General features: G+C 35.5%; 1 protein-coding gene across 7 annotated transcripts in view; it reads left to right on the top strand.

Annotated features, from left to right (window-relative positions):
* NEK10 (NIMA related kinase 10) overlaps positions 1 to 21,593 on the top strand; it is a 116,107-nt gene that overhangs the window by 32,079 nt on the left and 62,435 nt on the right. For all 7 annotated transcript variants that reach the window (XR_008747639.1, XM_055806949.1, XM_055806951.1 and 4 more), the window contains one exon: positions 8,984 to 9,059. Coding sequence is in view for 6 of the 7 variants with exons in the window: in XM_055806949.1 (XP_055662924.1) it covers positions 8,984 to 9,059 (76 nt within the window). In the remaining variant the exon portion in view is untranslated. The remainder of the gene's footprint in view (positions 1 to 8,983; positions 9,060 to 21,593) is intronic.

Below are 21,593 nucleotides of genomic sequence, written 5' to 3'. Positions count from 1 at the left end.
ATAAGGTATAACAGCCATCTGTTCTATTCCAGTTCTCCCATACAATTGTTTAGTATCCATCAGTTGTTCCCAGTGATCAGCTGCTGTGAGGTGCAATTTGTCTAAGCCTGTAGTACTGAATATTCTTGATGTATGCTTCTGTAATCTTCACAGTGTGGAGGAAGGTGCTTAGGCAGGTTTCAAGACAGGCTTTGAAAGACATGTATGTGTGAACAGTAAGAAGTTTTACTCTTTGAGTGAATTATCACAACCCAGTATGTACAGCAAGCCTTACAAGCAATTCAGATACTGTAGATTCTAAAACTCTCAAAGAACTACTGCGAGCTTTCTTACTGCTCATGACATAGAACTAGATAAACAATTTGAATACTGCAGAATTGTTATAAGAAGTCTTCAAGCAAAATCAGTCTCTCTTCTTTAAAATAACAGGGAAGTACAGATGTATGGATGCACCCAACCACAAAACTCAGCTATAATAGGCAAATATATTCAGTAACTGTTGTTTTATAGTAAATATTTATGCCTGATGATGTGCATACTTACATTTATTCATTATTAAATTGTATGTGCTAACCCCCCTGATTCTTAGTAATGATACAGTTTTGAAAAAGGGTGATTTAATAGAGCATTTGTCCCTGAGTGATGAAAAAAATATTCAGAATATTATTTTAAAATATCATAAAATTGTATTTTGTATCAACATCCTGCCACTGAGGGGCACTCTTGTCTTGATTTAATACCTTTGCTTTATCTCTAGTCCAATCTAGATACGGTGTAAATGTACTTTTAAATGTAAGGTCAAAATTGCCCTTGAAAAGCGTTTATATTTCTGTCAAAGATTTATAAGAGCTGAGGTAAATTGGAAGAACTGAAACTTATTTTGACCATTTCTACAGGGATTCGTTCAAAACTGTTGCAATATTTAAGCAAACACTTCGTTTAATACTTTATTACCAGTATACATAGCATTTTTGGAGGGAGCTGAAGTCCTTTTATCTATTACTTCTGAATTTTACTGCACCTTGTTCTTTTACAACCTTAATGAAATTAAGAATAATTTACTTTCTTTCTGATGATAGTAAATATGTACTGTATTGGTGCTTGCAGTGGTATTACACCTAACTCATACAGTCTATGTATGCCAAAGACGGGAGCATTTGTGCTCTTGATAGTTATATCTCACAGTATTTGTGGATAAGTATACTATTCATTTGAGAATTTCAAGTGGTTCTAGATGAAAGTTAATACAAAAAGTTGGGTGAAGGTGGAAGGGTATGCTCAAATATTGAGAAAACTTAAATCTGCCTCTACAATGAATTTAATCTGTCAGCTTTTATAAAATGAGGAGGTCTGCTCTAAGATCTACAAGCTGCACAGTCATCCTAAAGAGAGAGAGTCCAGCTTTCTGGAGTCTTTCAAATCTCAAAACTGTCCAAAATGTGTCTTGATCTAACTAGAGTAATATTGCTGTGGACTACCTGTAAAGCAGTGTTGTGTGACTATGTAATTAAGTTATGGCCTCTGGTGGTTCAAATTGTTTTGCTTCATAAAAGAACCTTGTATATCTTGTACATCTGTTCTTTTTTCTTTTCCTTAGCCAGTCCTTCTGGAAACAGTGACTTCTGTTAATATCTTGTTATGAGAATCTGCTGGATGACAATATAACAAAGGCAGTTTATTCCTCTAACGTAACTCCTCCTCCTGTAACTAATGTTCACCAAATATGTTGTCTTTAGAGAGGTGCCTTAGTTCCAGGCCGTCATGGTAATTTTGATTAAAAAAAGAAAAAGAATAAAGTGACTGATACATTGTTGCTCAATGAAGCACTCAAAAGTGTTTCTATAGGCTAAGGCTTTCATTCTGTACTGTGTATGGCTATGCAGCAGCCCCAACAATGAACTGCTTTAAGAAAGTTCTGGGACCCACAGGCATACGTTTCTCACCATGTATGTGAGAACTGAGCCACTCACATTTCAAATCCCATGAAGACCTCTCATACAGTTTCTACGTTGATTGAAAATGAAAGGAGTGCATAGTGTGGGAGACATTCCCTCCTTGCTGTCATTACAGAAAAAGTAAACCTGCTAAAGAATTATGCTTGCTTGTCCTGAATTTGTAGAGAAATGTTCTACAGGTGGCCCTTGTAGCACAATTCCAGCAGAACTGGCTAGGCAGGGACCTATGGTGAAAGGTGGCTGAAAACTAGAATTCATACAGGCAGAGGACTCTGCAACCAGTCTGGCACAATGTAAGGTTGAGCTATGAAGGGCCTTTTCTTGAGGTGGTCTCTGAATATCATCTTTATAGGTTTTACTGAAAAAAGAATACCTGAGGTAATAATAGAAGGATTTTTGAAACTGTATAGTCACACTGTATTTTTTTTTCTTAAATATCAGGTGTGATTAGACACTATCCTTATCCAGATCTTTGTGTGTTGTTTTATTTTTAAACTTATGCAAGATATGAAAGTCCTAAGCCCAGCAGGTGCTTCATTCTAATGTGAAGGTTGTATGACTTCCTTTGTATTTCCCATGACATCTTTTACACATGCCAATTAAATCTGAATTATCCCAGTCTTTTTCAGGCTCTTTTAAGTCATGTGTTGTTGCAAATGGAAATATACATTTACAATTTGATCCTAGCCAGGCTAGTGGCAGTATAAGATCTCTGTTTCTGAGAGGACTTTAAGCTTGCTGTTGTTATATAGTCTCCAGAACTGCCCACCTTACTTATTTGTACTGTTTCATCTATGACACAAATTTGATGGGAAAGGGGCCATGACTACCATCTCTTAATGTTGGTACAGCATTTAATCATAATTGGTTGAGCTACAAATGCTACAAAAATGTAAATATTAAATCATGCTAAGCTGCAATTTCATAAAAATCTCATTCTAAATTGATAGAAAAATGTTACTGAAACTGTACATCTCTGGTCAGGTTGAATGTATTTCTGAATTTAGTATTTCTGACACACACCAAAAAAAAAAAGTAGAATTTTAGGCACAGCCTGAATGACAGTTGTTTTGTATAGCATTTTAGAGATTCATTGAACCAATATTATCAGTGTCTCTTGGTTTAATCTTCACACCCTTTTTATATAAGACATTGAGAAGTTACGGTTTTCTGAATTGAAAATGCGTATCTGCTTTTATTGCAACTGTATTTTACTGCAGCTGTATTTTGTTTCTAGTGCAGCATATTTCTGTCGAGAGCTCTATAGCTGCATCTGTTTGTAGGACAAAACGTAGGACTCTGTAGATCATTGCTTTTCCTCAGTGTCATCTAGGTGCAGAAGGCTTTATATCTTCATGGTCAGAAGTCTGTGTGGAATCACTTTGACAGGTGATTTCAGGTCTGCTATCAAGAATTGTGAAGGATTCCATATTCTCTTTTGGGTGGCATACTCTGTTTAATGTTTAATACACATGATACAATAGCAGCAGAAACGATCTGTATGGAGCTGAAACGTAGGATTACATAGCAGCAGAATACTAGTTTTGAGACAACTCATCTGTCTGATGTACTTCTAACCACAGCAGGCAGCCATGAAGTGTCAGAACAGTGAGGTGAATGAGACTTGAAAAGTTTAAATAGTTTGGATGCTGGAAGAAAGCTACCTGTTAATTTTGTAATTCAGAATACTTGTGATTCTGTGCCATGCCCAGAGAAGCAGGGGCCATGAGGTGTAAAGCAGGTATAACTAGTCACTACTTTTCGGAGTCACTTGAATCAGTGCTAAATTTTTTTGCGGATTATATGGCTCATTTAACCAGTCTTCATTATCAGAATTGCTACTCTTCATACTAAGATTCAAGGACATGCTTGTAGTACTTAATTTTCAAAGTTTCCATAATAACTGGCTGAGCAGAATTTTCGACTCGTTTATGTTTACACTGTAAATGGAACATTCTGGATGCTATTGGTGGATTAGTAATTGCATCTCTCTTTACAAATCTTAGTTCTAGATGTGGATCAACGCTAATGTTCTTAGCGGAGAAGTTACAAGCTTTACAAAACTGACAGGTGGTAGACTGAGTTTACAAAGCATTGATATTAGCACACAGAAAGGAGAATGATAGAATAGCTAGAAGATGCATTCAGGAATTATAAAAATTAATTCTATTCCTATTCTATTGGTGAAAAAGAGTAGAGTAAGTATGTACTACCATTGATTACATTTCAAATGATCTTGATTTTAGGATATGAATTTATGGAAAATAAAATTAAAGTTCTATTTTTATCTTCCAGATCACTGTAACTTAGTAAGTTGCTGACGAACTTTCTTGATTACAGTTTCAAACATGCTGAAGAGAAACAAATTTAATTTGTCTCATCCTGAGTCTTTCGGGGTAGAAGAAGCTGTTCAATGGGGACACAGTGAAAATCTGACCTGAGCAGCTCTGAAGTTCACTTGTGTGGTGAATTTGATACTCCATTCATCTGTGTGTTTTGCTTTGCTCTTGGTCTTTGTGTGCATATTTGATTTTAGGAAAAATTAATGGCATTTTCAAATAGGGTTCAAATAAAAATTAAGGCAACAAGTATGCAAATATGAGATCAGTGTTGTTAAGATGCAGTATTTGGGAAATTTTCTTCTTGTTACTGTAGAAGATCAGTCTACTAGATGAAATCTTTGGGAAATAAGATGGCAAATGAAAAACCAGATTCTGTCAATAAAAGGAGAAAAAAACATTGCAGATACCTAAAATGCTCATTTAAAGAGACTTCTAACATTTAGAAAGTTTTTATAATTCGGCTATTACAAAAGTGGAGAGATCATTCTGTAGGAGGTTAAGATACTAGTCAAGTCAGCCTACTCATTTTTTCATAGTTCTTTCTTCTTTTTATGCCCTCTGCCCCATCATGTTAATGCTTTCTGAAACAATCTTACTTCATTATCACTTACTCTGCTACCCTAAACACAATGTAAACAAGTGAAGAAGGGTGTTTTACAATCTAAATGATTATGACTGTATCATTCTGTGTTAATTTTCTTCCTATTTGAGGACTGTCTTTTGTTTGACTATTTTTTAATGAATTAAAAAAAAAAAAAAATTTCTAGATTCCTGAAGCTTAATGTTTACAATCATAGTACAAAGTCTGGTCAAGTATGATAACACCATGGAGAGATATGACTATTGGTAATGAATTGTTGGTGAAATTGTGTGTCTTGTCATAGTTTATAAAGTTCCATCTAATGGTGAAAGTTTGATAGTTTTTTATTGTCTTTGAACAGACTTTAAAAAAATCTTCATCTTCAATGAAGTTTGCCAAGCTTCCAACCTTTAGAGAAATTAGCTGCAAAGAAATTACATCAGTTGAGGTTGCACAGTAGACAAAGCACCAAAAACTATTACCATGGAAATTTTATTTTAGAAGACTTGTTTGCTAGGTTGGTGTACCTACCCTTCCCCTCAGTTTACAAACTCTCATGTATTAGGATGGTACAAAAAGTTGTAGTGGTGATATGCATGCAATTCACATGAACCTGAAAAAATTAGTGATGCTTAAAACTGGAAAAAGTATCATTTTTCCAAAATTACATGTTCAGGTGAAAACAACCATTATTTTTCAGCAACAGAAAACCTTTGGGCAGGTAGGTGGATCTTTCCACTGGTGCCATTAAAGCTCCAAGACTGCTTCCTCATGGAGATGTGTCATCCACTAGCATTTTTGGTTTTCTTCAGCTGTACTACGAAATAACCATTGTTTGTTTTATTTTTGGTCCAAAAGGAGTAGTTTTTACTTTTCAGGAAGTTGGGACAATCTAACAGTTGAAATAAGGGGGTTTGTAACTTTTTTGAGATGAAGGAGTTGCCTCTCTAATGCCAATTTTATTTCTGCATTGCAAGACGGTGTGGTAGACGATTCAATGATTTCAGGACTGCAGTATCAGGTCTGTGACTAGATTAAAGCAGCATGAAACTAGCCTAGAAAAAGGGTGAGCTAAACTCATCAAGATGTAAGTGCCAAATAAGCTGGTTTCCAGAGAGTGCAAGAGAGGGGCAGGACTGGCTTGATTACTAGCCCATCTTTCTCTTAGAGTCTTGCTCTGAATCACTAAGGTGGGTTTATAGTTTCCCCTTTGGTTGGACTGATGCAGCATACACTTCTGCATCCTGATGTTGTTGGCTGGCTGGCCTGCCTGCCCTTTCCCTTCCTCCTGTTTTGTGCTCTCTCTTTGCCTTAGCTCTTACCAGCCTTTCTTTTGGTTCATCTAATTTGTTGGTTTACAAAGCTTTCAGTGGCCTTCTGAGTATGATTCTCTAAGGGCTTTTCTTTTCTATTTTTCTCTGGCCACCTTTATTCTAGTGATATTTGTCATGATACCTGTCAGCATTGATAAAATTCCTTTCAGCAAGTGCACACAACACTTTTGTTAATTGGTAGGTTGCTTTTTTGTGAAAGTGAGAATGGAACTGTAGGAAAATATTTGGAAGCTAAGTTACGTATTTCATTCTGAACTTGGTGAGATTTGTGATCAGATGCATCTGCATTCACAGATGTGTGTGAATACGTTAGGTCTAGCTTCTGAGGAAGGGCCCATTCCTGTACTTAAGAGATATGTCTTAATGCTTGGTGTACCACCGGATGAATTAAATTGAGATGGTTCAGGAAGGATATTTTCTTTAGTAAGCAGGATTTTTGATTTCAGAAGTGACCAATGAGATCATAACATAAAAGTCACTAGATCAGGTCAAAGATTTATGTGCGTCTCTGTGCTAAAAGCTGACACTTGGGTAAAATTCGTAAAAAGCTGATCAAGTATTGAGTTATCTTTCTCTCACAATTCCATTCCAGCTTCTAAAAGACATACTGCTATGGTGTGAAGCTGTTTCAGGAAATTGCCAAATATGAATTGTCACAATGGGTCCCCGTTAATCAAGTCTCAGTTCACAACTGAAACAGTGCATAGCAGTTAATAGGGGTCATCTTTATATTTGGTCATATTTTCATTTAACGGTATAGGAGGCAGGCCTCTCTCAGTTCTCAGAAATTACTTCGTTTGTTTGTTAGTTATTGTAGCAATTTTTGGCATCAAATAGCAAATAAAGGATCCTGGAGTATTAAAAGTTGTAGACTGATTTATAAGCTTCAGACAGATGCCTAAATAAATTAAAAGAAGCAATTTCACTAATTCGATGCAGTTCAATATTTGCCAGTTTATTTTCATTCAATTCTGTATTATGGGCCTGAAAAAGTTAAGAAAAAACATTTACGTTTAATGTAAAGCTGATTGTCCTGTGCTTTACATTCCTTGGCTTTGGCAGCACCAGCTGTATTTAGGAGCTCTGACTGGTGTCAAGGTAGTTTAGCCGAATCTGGAAAAAGTTATTGACCATCAAACAGGTTTTTTCCCTCCATTTCTGAGGACCTGGGTCTAAAAGGCAAATAATATATTTACTCCATCTGGCTGAATTTTCCCCTTGATTCCTTTTTTCCAGATAATCACTAATGTTATATTAAAATAGACTACTTTTAGAACTGAGATGTCCAGCTCTCCTCTTCCCTTTCCTAAATCTTTCAACCACCAAGAACTGAATTTATTGATTGATGTAATGTCTTAATACTCTTTCTTCATTGAATATTATGTGAAGGATTCCAAAGGAGGGAATTTAGAATGATTCACCCCAATTAATTCAGGGAACTGTCGACACTGCAAAAATCTCTGGTTCTTTTGGGATTAATATTCCCTGGAGTGAACTGTCTGAGGACTGTCTTAACTCAAGGGCAAAAGGGAGGCTTCTCAGTGATCCTGTTAATTTAGCATTCTTTCTACTTACACTTTCCAAGCACTACAGAGCTAGTCCTTCTTTGAACATTTTGTTCAAAGAAAAATGATCTGTGGCCTGCGTACCTAGGTTTGGCTTTCTTATCAAAGGCCTTCTGAATAAGAGAACTATTCCTTTTCAGACATTCAAGTCTCACACTGAACAAGAGCCAGCAGAAACTAATTTTTCTTACCTGTATTTCTTCTGGTCTGTGGCTTTTTTTGATGAGTAGAAAAATGATAACTAAAATTTTTATGAACTATCTCACTGTAAAAACAATTGGAATAGGAATGTTATGGGCTCTGTCCAAGTAGAACAGAAGCCTTAAAATATTTTAAAGAATATTATTTACCATAAAATCCTCCCACTTCTGAAGTAGTATTACAATAAAAAATTTATCAACAGACTTTAACAAGTACGGTAATTTTCTCTTGCTCTCTGTGCTTGGATTTAATAAAGTGCAATGTATCTTAGCTGCATTGTTGTGTTGAGGCAGCAGTAGAGTACTGAACTGAAAAAAAAATGAACTTGGAACTGTTTGCATGGAACTTAGATTAAAAATATAATCTCTAAAGACTGTGTGACAATTTTGTAAAAAAACTACCTGCTAATTACACAAAAGGCACTCATATTAACATAACAGCATGGTCATCTAAATTTACAGCTTTTGTCCCAAGGTAAGGCTAAGATTCACTGTTATTTCTTACCAAATGCAATCTTTGAACATGAACTATTCAGAGATTAGACCCCCCTGTACTCCTTGGAAATTAAATTTCTGAGAAAGTCAGCCCTTTCCAGCTATCATAATTTAAAGGGAAGTGAAATAATTACTAACTTCATTACATTATTTTTTCCATTAATTTGGGCATTAGATCACTGTTTATTAGATACTTACAGTTGTCATGCAGTTTAGTGGAATATATTAATTGAAGCCTGAAACTGGTTATGAATTGGATTGAAAGTATCAGAGGTGTGTTTATAATATTTTTAAAGCTGATAGGCTTGATTTAAGCATAAGTTGTTGATTAATGTGGAAATAGGAAGATTGTATGGTCCAGTACTGTAAAATGTAAACAATTAAAAAAAAAACCAACCCAAATTTCCCTTCCACTGTCACCTAACATTTCAGCTGTTGTGATCTAGCACTGATTGTCATGCAAAGAGGGTGGTTGCTGACATGTGAATCTTTTTTTTTTTTTTTTATTGTAGCTGACTTTGGACTTGCAAAGCAAAAGCAAGAAAACAGCAAACTTGCATCAGTAGTGGGAACCATTCTGTACTCATGGTAAGTACTCCTGCATATGACATTCAGTCCAGCGAGTTCCATCTTCATGGTTACTTTTTTGGAGTAGACAGGCAAGTTACAATGGAGTAAGGAACAAAGTGCAAGTTACCGACCCACTGCTACTCTGCAGTAGTTGGTTGCCTGCCTATTTTGCTGTTGCCTATTCTTGCATATGGTGGTTCCTGTGGGTTAAGTTGGTGTAAAATGAAGTAATTGTGGTTGTGTAGTAATTTATTCATCTACTTATATACTTATAGATAAAGAAATGTGTTTTCAAGTTTTAAAAAGATATATGTTAACAACATAAATAAATTTTAATGGCTTTTGATGTAATTGTGGCTTCAATGTGCAGTTACGTGGTAAGTGCGGACAACTTACCTTCTGAAAAATATTTTAAATTGGTGCTAGTGGATTTGTTTTGATAAGTAGGCATTTGGTTTTAGTAATTGAACTGAAAAGGTATTTTCTGATGTTTGAAATTTTCAGTCATGGAAAAGCATGACCCATATTGTTGGCAATTTAAGCTTAATAAACACATAGATAACTGCTCTAAAATTTTGCCTTAGACAATATATTATTCAGTCTGCTGAATGAGCTGCAGTTTCCTATGGCATCTCATTTGTGAGGAAGCCAAAGTGAGGAGCCATATTGTATTAAATTGCAGTACCAATATAGCCAAGTTCCTAGATTACTACTGACTTGTGATTTGTTTTCTTAAGAGCATGGAATAGAAAGCATTTCCTCTCCAAAAGGTTACCCTCAATATGTAAACCGTGTATGTAACCGAGAGTATTATATGCGTGTCAGATTCTCTCAAACAAAAGTAATTGTGGGCAGGACAGAGTATTGATTTTTGTGTTGCACGATGTATAAATAACAAACATGCCTGTTAATTTAGGTTAGTGTATTGGGAACAAAAGGGAGCAAATGTAATCTGGGTAAAAATCTCAATTGTGGGAAGCACAAGCACAGTATTCATCTAGTAGCAGTTGATGCCTTCTGCACCTGCCACTTAAGATGAGAATTTCTGTTGATTGAAATGCTAACATCAGAAATCAATTAAGGAATTGTTAATCTGTGCCACTGTTCTGGATCTCTCTCTTCATTTGCAAAATTATTGGTTAAACTTTGCCTACCCTAACTACTGCTTTATTAAGGAAATATGTTTACAAGATGTTCAGCTGTAGCCTTGCAGATCCAAATATTCCTTATTCCATCATGGGCTTGTTCCAGCTTCTTTGCAACACCTTCTTACATACAGTTGCTGTTCCCTCTCTTCAGAATCACTCTGTTGCTTCTATTGTGTCCAGCTTTCTAAGGTCAGAAGTTGGTTTTCTTCTTTTAGGGATTTCTGGTGCTCTTGTTCCCACTACTATAAATTGCCAAATCTAGTTCCTGTAAATAAAGTGAAGTTTATTTGGCATAGGGAATAGAAAAAGAGAACTACAATGAATGACACACAAACAAAGCAAATATGCTGCATAGCATACAGTGTGTACACTAATAGTGTTTTCTGTTTTCATCAGAACTTTTAATTTACAAAATACCCACCAAAAAGGAGAAAAACCTGACAGAACATATATCCTAAGTAAAACTGGAAGTTGTTTCATCCTAAATTTCTTCTAAGACCACTGCACTGGTTGGGACACTGACAGTATATTTCTCAGAAGTTTACAGGCATCTTTGATGTCAGTCTTCTTCAATCTTCTTTTCTGCTCTGGTGACCACATGTGATGGCCATATACCTGTGGGAATACTCAGTTTGTGTGCTTGTAATAAGTAATTAAAGGTTCTAAGCTGTTCGGGGAGTTACTGGTGGCTCTTCTGAATTAAGAGGGAGAGTCAAGAACTCAGGCATTTGGCAGTTAAATATAATTCATGTTGCTAGTTTTGAAATTGTTACTTGTGATTTCCTAGTACCAGAATGACGATTGACACTTAATCCCTAGAAATCGCTAAATCCTAAAATGGCTTCAAGAGTGAGTCCTTGTAATGTGTTAAATATTCAAGTCCCATACCTTGAAGACGAATGCTTGTGCTGCTTCTTAGAGGAAAAAGGTAAAGTAATTGCAAGGCTGCCTTAATTGGTTCTCCAAATAGTCCTGAAGCATAGCACAATCTGTGAGTGATGGTTTGGGTAGTTAAGTGAGTAAGAGTTAGGTGTAACTAGTTATGAACTAGTTATGTGCCTTCTTTTTCAGCTTCTCTGAAGTAATTTGTTTTGTTCAGTTATAACTAGGCAGAGAACCTGCTGATGGGAAGTTACTGTGCTCTTTTAAACAACAGTTACGGGTAAAGTGCCTGCAAGTTAGATCAGTCTTTAGAAATGTCAGGTTCCAAACCATGCCCCAGTGGCCCTCAGTCACTGAGTTGTAATTTTCTTATCCTATCTATGTTGACCTTCACCCCCCCACCCCCCCCCCGGTTAGATTCTGTCACTGATGTCTTTGAGTCTTTTCACATTTTCTAGGAATTTTTTATTTAAAAGTAGTGTTCTGTAGATTTAAATACCTTTTTTTTTTTAAAAAAAAATGTTTGCTTATACCACATTTATGATTATTTCATACCCTGTCTTTGTACATAGAAGTTCACATCAGAGCTAGGACTTTGGCAGTTCTTTCTCTACCTCTTTGTCCAGTTATTTGTATGTAGGTGTGAGGATAAAATGTTACTTACGTGTTGCAGTCTCTCAGTAAGTGGTCTTTTGGGACATGACTCGTCAGTTCTGCTCCACAGGCAAAATCATGGAAGCCATGATCCTTGCCTGTCTGTAGTCAGAAAAAAGAACAAGGATACAGTTGTGATGTATGCTTGAGTAATATTTAAAATTATAGGCTAAAGCATTACAATCTTTCCAATGTCATAATAATTTAAGAATGTTAAAAAGGCTTTGCAAACAGCTGAGAGCACTGGATGCCACCTTCGAGGTACTTGGCTAGTACTGTGTGTGACTGGGCTTTTTGATATGGAAACCTGTTCACAAAGAATGAGGTGAACTGACTATTTTAACACAAGTCATGAAACAGAAGTCAGAGCGTGTAGACTTAGTGCTTGGACTAGATTTTGTTTGTTTTGTATAATTTAAGTAGATTTGAAGGGGGATAAAATAATCAAAACATTTGGAATGCCTATCTACCAAAAGCAGCAATATTAGTTCCTGCACAAAAAAAAAACCAAAACGGAAAGGAGGAAGAGAAAGAGCTGAGAGACATCAGTGTCATTTCAGAGTGGCAGAAATTGCTTTCTTCGGAATTGACAGAGTAATAGTTCTGGGTAGTTTGAGATGCGACCCACCCTTCTTGGAGCAGACGATATAGTACCGAAACAAAATAATAAACATCAAAAGTAGCATCTGATGCTTATTGTTTTAAATCAGGCTATGCAGCATTATGCAGAGTGCTTCAGATAAAAATTTATCACTGTGTATACCAAATATATTTGTATTTGAGATTGACTGAATCAATTTACTAGTGCAATTTTTAAAAAACTGTGTCATCATAAAATAAAAGCAGACAATGTTTTATGTTTAGAGTGGGGCTTATATAATTGTGCTTTGTGATTGTGATGGTTTTTAATTCTACTTCATACTAGGTTTTACTCTACTATCATACTAATTAAATTCCTTTTATTTGGTTATATTCTTGAATTAAAAAATCCAGCAATGTGTTATGTTTAGAATACCAAATATATTAAATGGATGTGTTTACACTTAATACATTAAAAATTCAGGAAAAGACTGCTTTAAGGAACTGGTAATGAATTCTGAAGTCTTTTTCCAACTCATAAGTCACCAGAAACAATCTGCTCCAAGTTAGTGGTGACAGAGCTTTTATTTGAAGGCCACCCCACAAGAGACACAGCAAATTGTACATGGTTATAGAGAATGATGTTTCCTTTCATGTATATCTACCATTTCTTTGTTTCACAAAATGGATTTTAACTTATGGAGGGGATGTATTGACAACAGAGCAAGAGATATAAGCAAAACTAGCCAAGTCATGGTTATGACACACACACACACACACACGCGCGCGCGCACCCCCCCTCCCACACACACACCCACCCCAAAAGCTCTGGGAAATGAAGTAAATTTTGAGATTGCTATGGAATAGAGAATCCCATCATAATTCCTTGAGATCTTGGTTGATCTTGAAAAGCTGTTGGGAAACTGAAGAAGAGCAGCCCATCAGGTATCATTAAGAAGTAAGTGAGAATGTTACCCGTTAGCTGGCAAACTAACTTGATCTTTCTGAAACATAATTGTTTTAAAATATTCTTTGTATCAGTTTTCCAACAACATTATGTAAGATTTGACTTTTTGTGCTAAAGTTGGGGTGTTTCCTTTTTGTGGCATTTTGAGGAAACTCATTTCAGCGGTAATTAGGGGTACTATTTTACTTGTGTACCTCACCTCTGCTGTGGAGGAGAAAATGATTCCTTGATCTTAGTTTCTGTTCATGGACTACACGATCAGTCTGCATACTGTGTTACATTAACCACATTTTTTTTCTAGTACTGGTCACTGCTTCTATTTATAACTGTATCTTGTGACAGCACTGCATAAATCAATATTGTGATATAATTTCATGCAGAGATCTGCAGTAGCTGTTTTTTCTCATTGCTTATTCTGGTGACATGATAATATTTTCACTTAAAGCATTTTTGTGTTGGGAAGGATAATTTAAGATGAGGGAGTGTGTACTTTCATATGTACTTAATTTTTAGCCTGCTTTATGATGCTATATGATCAAACTGATAACTAGTTTTCCTAGCAGTTTTTTCTTCCTCCAAAAATAGCCTCTGAACCATTTCACCAATTTCAACCAAGTCTGAGTATTTAGATTCTTCTAATGTTTGTGAAAATTTGGTGATGGATAGCAAGCAGAGACACAATTTAATTTTTTGGCAAGAGAAGTTTTTTAAGTTCACCTTCCAAATAAGCTGCAGTACATGTTGTCATGTGACAGTAGTTTGTTGTGTTTAGATAACCAAGCGCACAGGAAACTTCAGGTACTGCGCAATGAGGGAAGGTAGAAAACTAGTGAAAAACTAGTTTTGCACTAGTTTTGACATTTGTGGAACAGCTGACTCCTGGAGAGGATTCGTTGGTTTAAATAGAAAGGTAACAGAAGTTAAATAATCCTTTCAGTATATTAATACCGCATTTTATCAGAGAACCTTCTGAAAGGTGATTAATACAAGTATTCACTCTGGGAATGAAACATAGCAATGAAATTTAATTGTGATAGCGTGGCTGTAGTTTAGGCATAGGTTTATGGTGATGTGTGTCAGCAAAAAGTCCTGTGCAATTGGAGGTCGAATCCACAGGGACAGTATAGCTGAGGATAGGCAGGTGATACTGTCTCTATACCACAGTGCAACTCTGCATAGAACATTATGTTTCATTATGGGCATACCATGACTAAAAAGATAAGCTGGGTAAACTTCAAGGAAGAACATTCTAAGTAGCTGACAGGGATTGCCTTATAAAAAGATGGCCAAATAATACAAACTATATAAAGTTAAATAAAGTAACAAGTTTGTCTAGATAACTGTCACTTCACATTTGAAATGTACTTAATACCACATCCAGTATTACATAGTGTTATATGTGGGAGTACGGCTGGAAATGATGTGAAACAAAGTAAGAAGACATGAAGATATCTGTATTTATTTCTGGAAAAATGTTTCAATGGAAATAATAGTCCCCACCACTTTTTACAAAAAAAGTCCTCACCGTAAGACATAATGTAGTATTAGACAGGAGAGAATGCAAAAAAATCTTGGATTAAAAGAAAGCAGGCCACTTTGGAAGTGACATGGACTAATTCATACAGATGTTTTTTTCTATCCTAAGAAGAGTTCTTTCACTCACAAAGGCTTAGAAGTAGCTTAAAGTTATAGCAGAGGTTTTCTTGATGAAAGGCAGTGTGAAAACACAGAGGTTAGTTTCTGTTGTTTTCTAACAAGTGAGTGATGCCAGTCTAGCTTCTAAAGGGTTGTTTTAATGCTTGGGGGGAAAAAAAAGATAGTATGTAATAATTTTATAGACTCCATGATGAATTTAAACTGCTATCTTAAAAAAAAAAAAAAAAAAAGCACTATTTTACCAACATAGCAGGTTATAAATCAACAAAGTACTTTTGGGAAAGAATCCTTTCTGTAAAACTTGTATAACAATTACTTTAATATATATTAAATGTTACGTTATAATCCCTTTGGAAGAGATAATAATAATGAATGAGCACTTTATTAGAATAAGATTAGTTATTTCATCAAACTGATTTATAAGCTTGTAAATATCTTTTAGTCCAATGTTATTGGTATTTGTTTGCTGTAATTATTATTTTTTAACTTTTCTTTTAAGTAATATCAAATGAGGTACATTTAGATAAATTATGTTACTATGACATCTAAACTGCAGAATTTAGAATACTTTTGGTAGGTTTGCTTCTGTTTTTTTCCCATTCTCTTCTATCTTAGATGTCAACTGTATTGGTATCTTGGCAGATCCTTACTATTTCTAAATCTTTGCTATTACTTGTCCTGCTTTGCTTTGGTGCTCAGTATATGGTGTGCTGTTTCAATTTCTACTGACATTATATGTCATCTTGCTGTCTTTAATGTTTACTTAATAGTGTGTTTGCTGTTTTACCATGTCTTTGGTGGTCAGTTAAAGCTATTTCCTGTTTTCACTTGGGTCTTGGCCTTTGGTTTCTGGTGTGGCTTTTGTTCAGCTGCTTGCTTTTTCATAGTAGCCAGATATGAAAGCTCTGTGAAGGATTGTTCAGACTGCCTTAGTTTTTCCTCAGTTTGTTCCATCTCTTTTATGTTATTTCTTGGATCTTTTTTCACAGCTGATTTTTGCACAGAATGATGATTTCTGTTGTTATGATAACTTTAATCGCTTAAAAGTATTAAGAGAAAGAGTAAGAGAAAGCACATGCCGCTGTAACAGAATAGAGTTCTTGGACTATACCAAGACATTGTTAGAGTAAGCACCAGAGCACTAAGTGGTCATCTCTCATCAGAGAAATGTTAATACTGGATTTATGGGTCTGTTCTCCTTTTTTTTTTTTTTTTTTTTTTTTTTCTCTTTCCTGTTTTTTGCAGTAGTAGTTTCACTGTCTACTTCAAAGAATGGCAGGCCACCAGTGGCCTAAGAATTACTGAAGGCAGCATGAGGTATGCTAGGCATCTGACTGAAAGAGCAGCCATGTCAAGAACTGACAAACAAGTAGGAGGCTGGATGTTTTTAATACTCTTCTAGAACAATTGAAATAAAGAAAATAATTTGAATCAGTAATAGGGTAGACATCTGGTTAAGAAATACTAAAAAGGGGCATTAATGCCTTCTAAATGTTTGAATCATCTGCATGTAGAACAGCCTGTAGTCTTTCCTTCCATTTCCTCTCTTACCCTAAGTGACCATATTTTCTGCTTGAGGTGCGTCCCTAGACTTATCAGGGTCTTGTTTAACTAGGCGTGAGGGAAGATTCTGTTTTGAATGAAAGAGGGGAGAGGAAAAAAAAATATTTGCTGATACTTGAATAGCTTTTGTGGGTTTAATAATTTGGAGTCAAACTGTCTTTAATTACGTTACTCACATTGGCAACTGACATCTTCGCAGCTAGAGTTCTCAGACTTCTTGGTTATGGATGGCCATTGTTAACAGGAATGTCATAAGGATGTTGCGTTTAAATACCCCATGATTTCAGACAAACGTATACATCTATATTTGCTGTTTATTCAGCTGAAGCAAGCTTTTCTCCTGGGTTACTGTTTAATGTCTAGGCTCTCCACAATTTGGGCTGCACAAGCAAAGGTCAGTGATTTTATGACTGAAGAGGTAGTACAGTGTTATTCAGGGATGAAGCGGTGAATTGCCTATATGATCCCAACTGCAGTAGTAGACTATGTATTTTATAGAGATCAAAGTGCCCAATTATTAAATTGGGAGATTCAGCAATGTGTTGTAAATGTAATTTGTTGGCAGATTTTGTTGATTACTCTTTACAAATTAACATGTACGGTATTCACTTTGTACTTGCTATCTCAGGAAGAGTTGTTAAAGGCTTTATTTTATTCCTAAAAGTTATTTTAAAGACAATTTAGGGAAGAAAACTGTGAAAATAAATGTTATTCTCATCACAGGATCGTGTGACTGTTCAGTTTACGTTACTTGTATTTTGCTTCTGGTCTGTTTCTCAAGGGTGCCCATTATTGTGGTTAATGAGTGAGCTGGTCAGAATGAGGTGCTATCTTGAACCTCTTCTTTCTCTTTAGTCTTTGCTTAGTTTCCCATGTAGCCTTATTTTTTCAGCTGGTGTTTGTGAGCCATCAAGCAATGAATTCTTTGTTTAATATTAAAGTATGTAAGAAGTTTTGCCTAGATTATTATGTTACAACCCTGTGTGCATATTTCATCTACAGAGACCCTGTGTGCATATTTCATCTACTGACTTTCATGAGGGCTTTTGCAGGCGTCTGGATCAACAGACTTTATTTAGATTTGGGAATTTTAAATTCTGTGTAAAATAAGACAATGAAACCACCATCTTATTCAGGTAAAATCTGCAGCTGCCTGCTTTCTTTTTGTTGTGTGTAGGGTTTTGGGGTTTTTTTTAACCATTTAATCCATACTGAATGTGATTGCTAGACAGAAAAGTAGTTAGTTAATTATGTTGTATAGTAGATTCCAGAAAATCCAAATACTTGTGAAGTCATCTAATTCATACCTAACTGTGGAAAACAAGTTACTGTCAGAAACAAGTCTTTGTGTGGCTGGGATTCAACTTGCTTATATGTAGTCCTTCAAAAACTAGGCATCTTATTCAAGTCAAGCAGCTAGATGGTTGTTGAAAACCATGGAAAAAAATAGGCACTTCAATAATGAATTTCATCCTGTCTGTCTTAAACAGCTATTTTAGGATGAAATGAATCAACCACTTGATGTGCCTGTCTCTCTCCGTTTGCTACAGAGGGATCTGGAGCACTATGTTAGCATAAATCTAACATAAAAAATTAAGTGAAATTAACACCTTATATGAAATCAATTATTGAAGATTTAGGTTTATTTTAAAGTTGTTGTAGAATTGGATTTGCTACTGCTTGTGGTCATCTTCTTGCAGACACTTATTTTTCCATGTCTCCCTTTCAATTTTAATTATTCATGCAGTTTATTGATAAGCTTGAATACTTGGACAAAGACACTGAATGAAGTTCACTCTGAAAGGCAAATAGCTCAATAAGCAAAATCTCTACCATTTTTTAAGTGTTCAGATTTCTGTTCCATAGATAAAAGGAAGAAAGCTTTTTGTTTTCTTGAGCTATTTGTACAGTTACAGACTTAAGGCAATTCTTCAAAGCATTTCATAAGAAATTGCCGTTATAATTCACTTGAAAACATTCCTGTTTGGAAGGAATCAATTCTTAGAAGTATCTGTCAGATGCATGTTATGAGTGCCTTTTAGAATGTGAGTGTTATGAGTGTTGCAGCTTTTACGTATGTGGATAGCACTTTGCCACAACTTACAGATACAATTTATCTACAGCATTTCTGTTTAAAACTGACAACTTGACAATCTGCTAGATATTTTTCTATGAATAAGAACATCAGATGTGTAGACCATGCAGTGATGCTTGCCTTTAATAGTATAAATAAAAAATCACATTGAAGGGAATTCTTACTTTGTAAATTTCAGAATCTGGCTTACACTTCCTCCTGTTGTTTTAGACTTTGTTCCTTGATGTGTCTGAAGGAATAATAGGTGTAAATGAGAACTTTGATGTGTTTTTCTGTTTTAAGCCTCCCAGGGGCTCTGTATGTATGGAGCACTAAACTACATATTAATGATACTTTGATTTGTCCTTATAATTTACTCAGAGATGCATACGATAATCTTGAAAATTCAGAAGCATAAGAAGGTTGAAATGGATATGCACATTTTGAGTTTATTTTCATTACAGTGTGAAATGACACTTCATTACATTCTTCAGTAATAATAAGAAACTGAAGGAAGAAGCAGCTTGCTAGAAACATCACCTTTCTAATAGAGCCTGCAAGGCTTTTAAAATTGTCCTGGAAACAAGTTTTTAAAAATGTGGAGGCCTAGAAACATGTAGTAGTTTTACACACTGACTCCCAGCAAGTTTTTTCCAGATCAACAGATAGAGCAGATAGACAAGAAGGCCAAATTCAAACTAAATTGGATCTTTATGGGATATTTTTCTAATATGCCTACACATTGTATCTGATGAGGGGAAAAAACATTGCAAATAGATACTTCTAAAAAAATTTATAGAAAACCTTCAGTTTGGGATAAATGCAGACAGAAGGCCATGAAACTCCAATACTTGTGGTCTGCTTCTAAAAGATACTTAAATATTGATAACCTTGGCCCTTGCATTATGTTGAACGTTCTCCCAGTTTTTGTTGCCAACATAAGTTAATAGTACTGTACACTGTAAGTGCTCCAAAACTGCTGAATTTCTGAAATGAAATGTTCAGAGTACTGATCTGGCTGGAAAATTCTAGAGACCCAAAATGTATCTTTGAGTAGTAGTGTGTATATATGTATGCACATATATATATGGGCATGCATAGACATGGACCGCATACATATGTAAAAATCAGTGAGAATGTTCATACTTGTAGAGAAGTTAGTTCAGTTTATATAGCATAAGGCAGGTACTGTCATACTTTTGTTTCACCATGTAATTCATTGTTCCACAATGTCAAATCAAGCATATATTGGTTTATCCAGCTAGGAACACTGTTTCTAGCATAACTATTTTTGAACAAAGTTGTATTGATTTCTTCCATGCTTTCAAGTACATATGACCCTCTTACATTACAAGAATTCTTGGCAGCTTTTCTGTTCTGCTTGCTGCCACTGATACTTAAGCAGAAGACACTGAAATTGCCCAGTGGTGCCCCAGCAAGTAGGCAATTGCCATATCTGGGAATTTTTGGAGGACATTGTTTTCAGTGTATTGAAGATGAGAACATTTAGATATGGATGTCTCTTGGGCAGCATATGTGGTGAACATCTGTGAAATGCATCCCTCAGGTGTAAAGCTAGACTCTTATGCAATGACATGCTTTTTTGCTACTGCTCCATGACATTCAGAACGAACTTGTTTTCACTAGCACTAAAGATTCATACATGTAAAAGCAGTGAAAATGCCACAAAAAAAGAGAAAAGTCTGTCACATAAATATATGATGCCAGAGATATACACTCTTACAGAAAAAGTGCAGTTTAAAGATGGGAGAACATGTAGTACTTGAATGTACCTCGCTGGTCTTCTGCTTCTGAGTATGAACGCAAAAGTCCTCACAATAAAATTCTTCTGCTGTTTTCAGCAGCTTTTTATATAGGCTTTATGCTCAAAAAGAGGAACTGAAATGTGCTGAAGTTTGTTACACATTTTCCTGGTTTAGTTATATTTTGAGTGACTAATTTTTTTTTCACTTAGCAAAGGTAAAAAAAAAAGTTTTAGTTGAGCGTTGTGAACTAAGAGTAAAACTGAAAGTTGTGTTTCAGTGGAAGCTGCTTTTATATTTCTAAAGCTGGCCTCTTAGCAGTTGCATTTGGTATCTCTCTTCCCTAGAAAAAGCCTCCCAAATTTCTGCCAGTACCAGTTGGTTTTAGGAGTGTGATATAAACTCCAAATGATTGAAGGAAAAAATACCCAACTGTGAAAAAACCCTCCCCAAACAGCCATACCACTCCCGGGACAGCACAAGCATTTACTTAAACATACGATGATGAGCTAGATTAGAGAACTGACCTGGCTGAAAAATTATTTAGGTTATTTTTCAGGCGTTATCAGATCTTTAGTTTGATGCATAATGCAGCTGTAGAGTTACTTGTGCTGGCATAGCAGAGCAGACAGTGGTAAAGAGTGACTGGGAGGAGCAGGAGCAAAACAACATCTTGACTTACAATATTTTTCAAATATACAGCCTAAACACTTTACCACATGTGAGGCTGTTTTAGTCTTCACAGTTTCATATGTGCTCTAAGTTTTGCTGGGGAAAAAAGTAGGTATGAGTGACTCCTTGCACATATAGATTTGGGAAGAGGACTTTGTGCTCTGAACATGCTTCTGCCTTGGATATTTAATGATTTAAGTATGAAGAAGATACTAGTTTGTTTGGTTTTGTTTAACAAAGCAATAGGAGTACAGAACAATAGAGTAAACTAAAAAAAATGTCATTTGTTTTGTATTAATATGTGACATGGGTGAATTAGAAGTGAGTTGCTGGCAGTTTTTCTTGTGTTCTAGAACACTTATTACACTGCTAGAGGCCATAAATTATTTTTCAAAGTTAATACATTTGCTGTCTCTAAGCAATAATGTATAATGCTATCACACATAAAAACTTAAAGGTTTGTAAATTCAAAGAAGTACAGATCAGTTGTTGAATGCTAACTGAATGCCTATATCTTTATTTTCAAAACTGTAAAATAAAAACCCCGAAAGGTGGAGTATAAAACATCTGCTTCTGTTTTAGCCAGAGACACAC

Source organism: Falco peregrinus, chromosome 5 (assembly GCF_023634155.1).
Source record: "Falco peregrinus isolate bFalPer1 chromosome 5, bFalPer1.pri, whole genome shotgun sequence".
NCBI lineage: Eukaryota > Metazoa > Chordata > Aves > Falconiformes > Falconidae > Falco > Falco peregrinus.
Note: the sequence above shows the minus strand (reverse complement) of the source record. Positions and strands in the feature narration are given on the sequence as shown.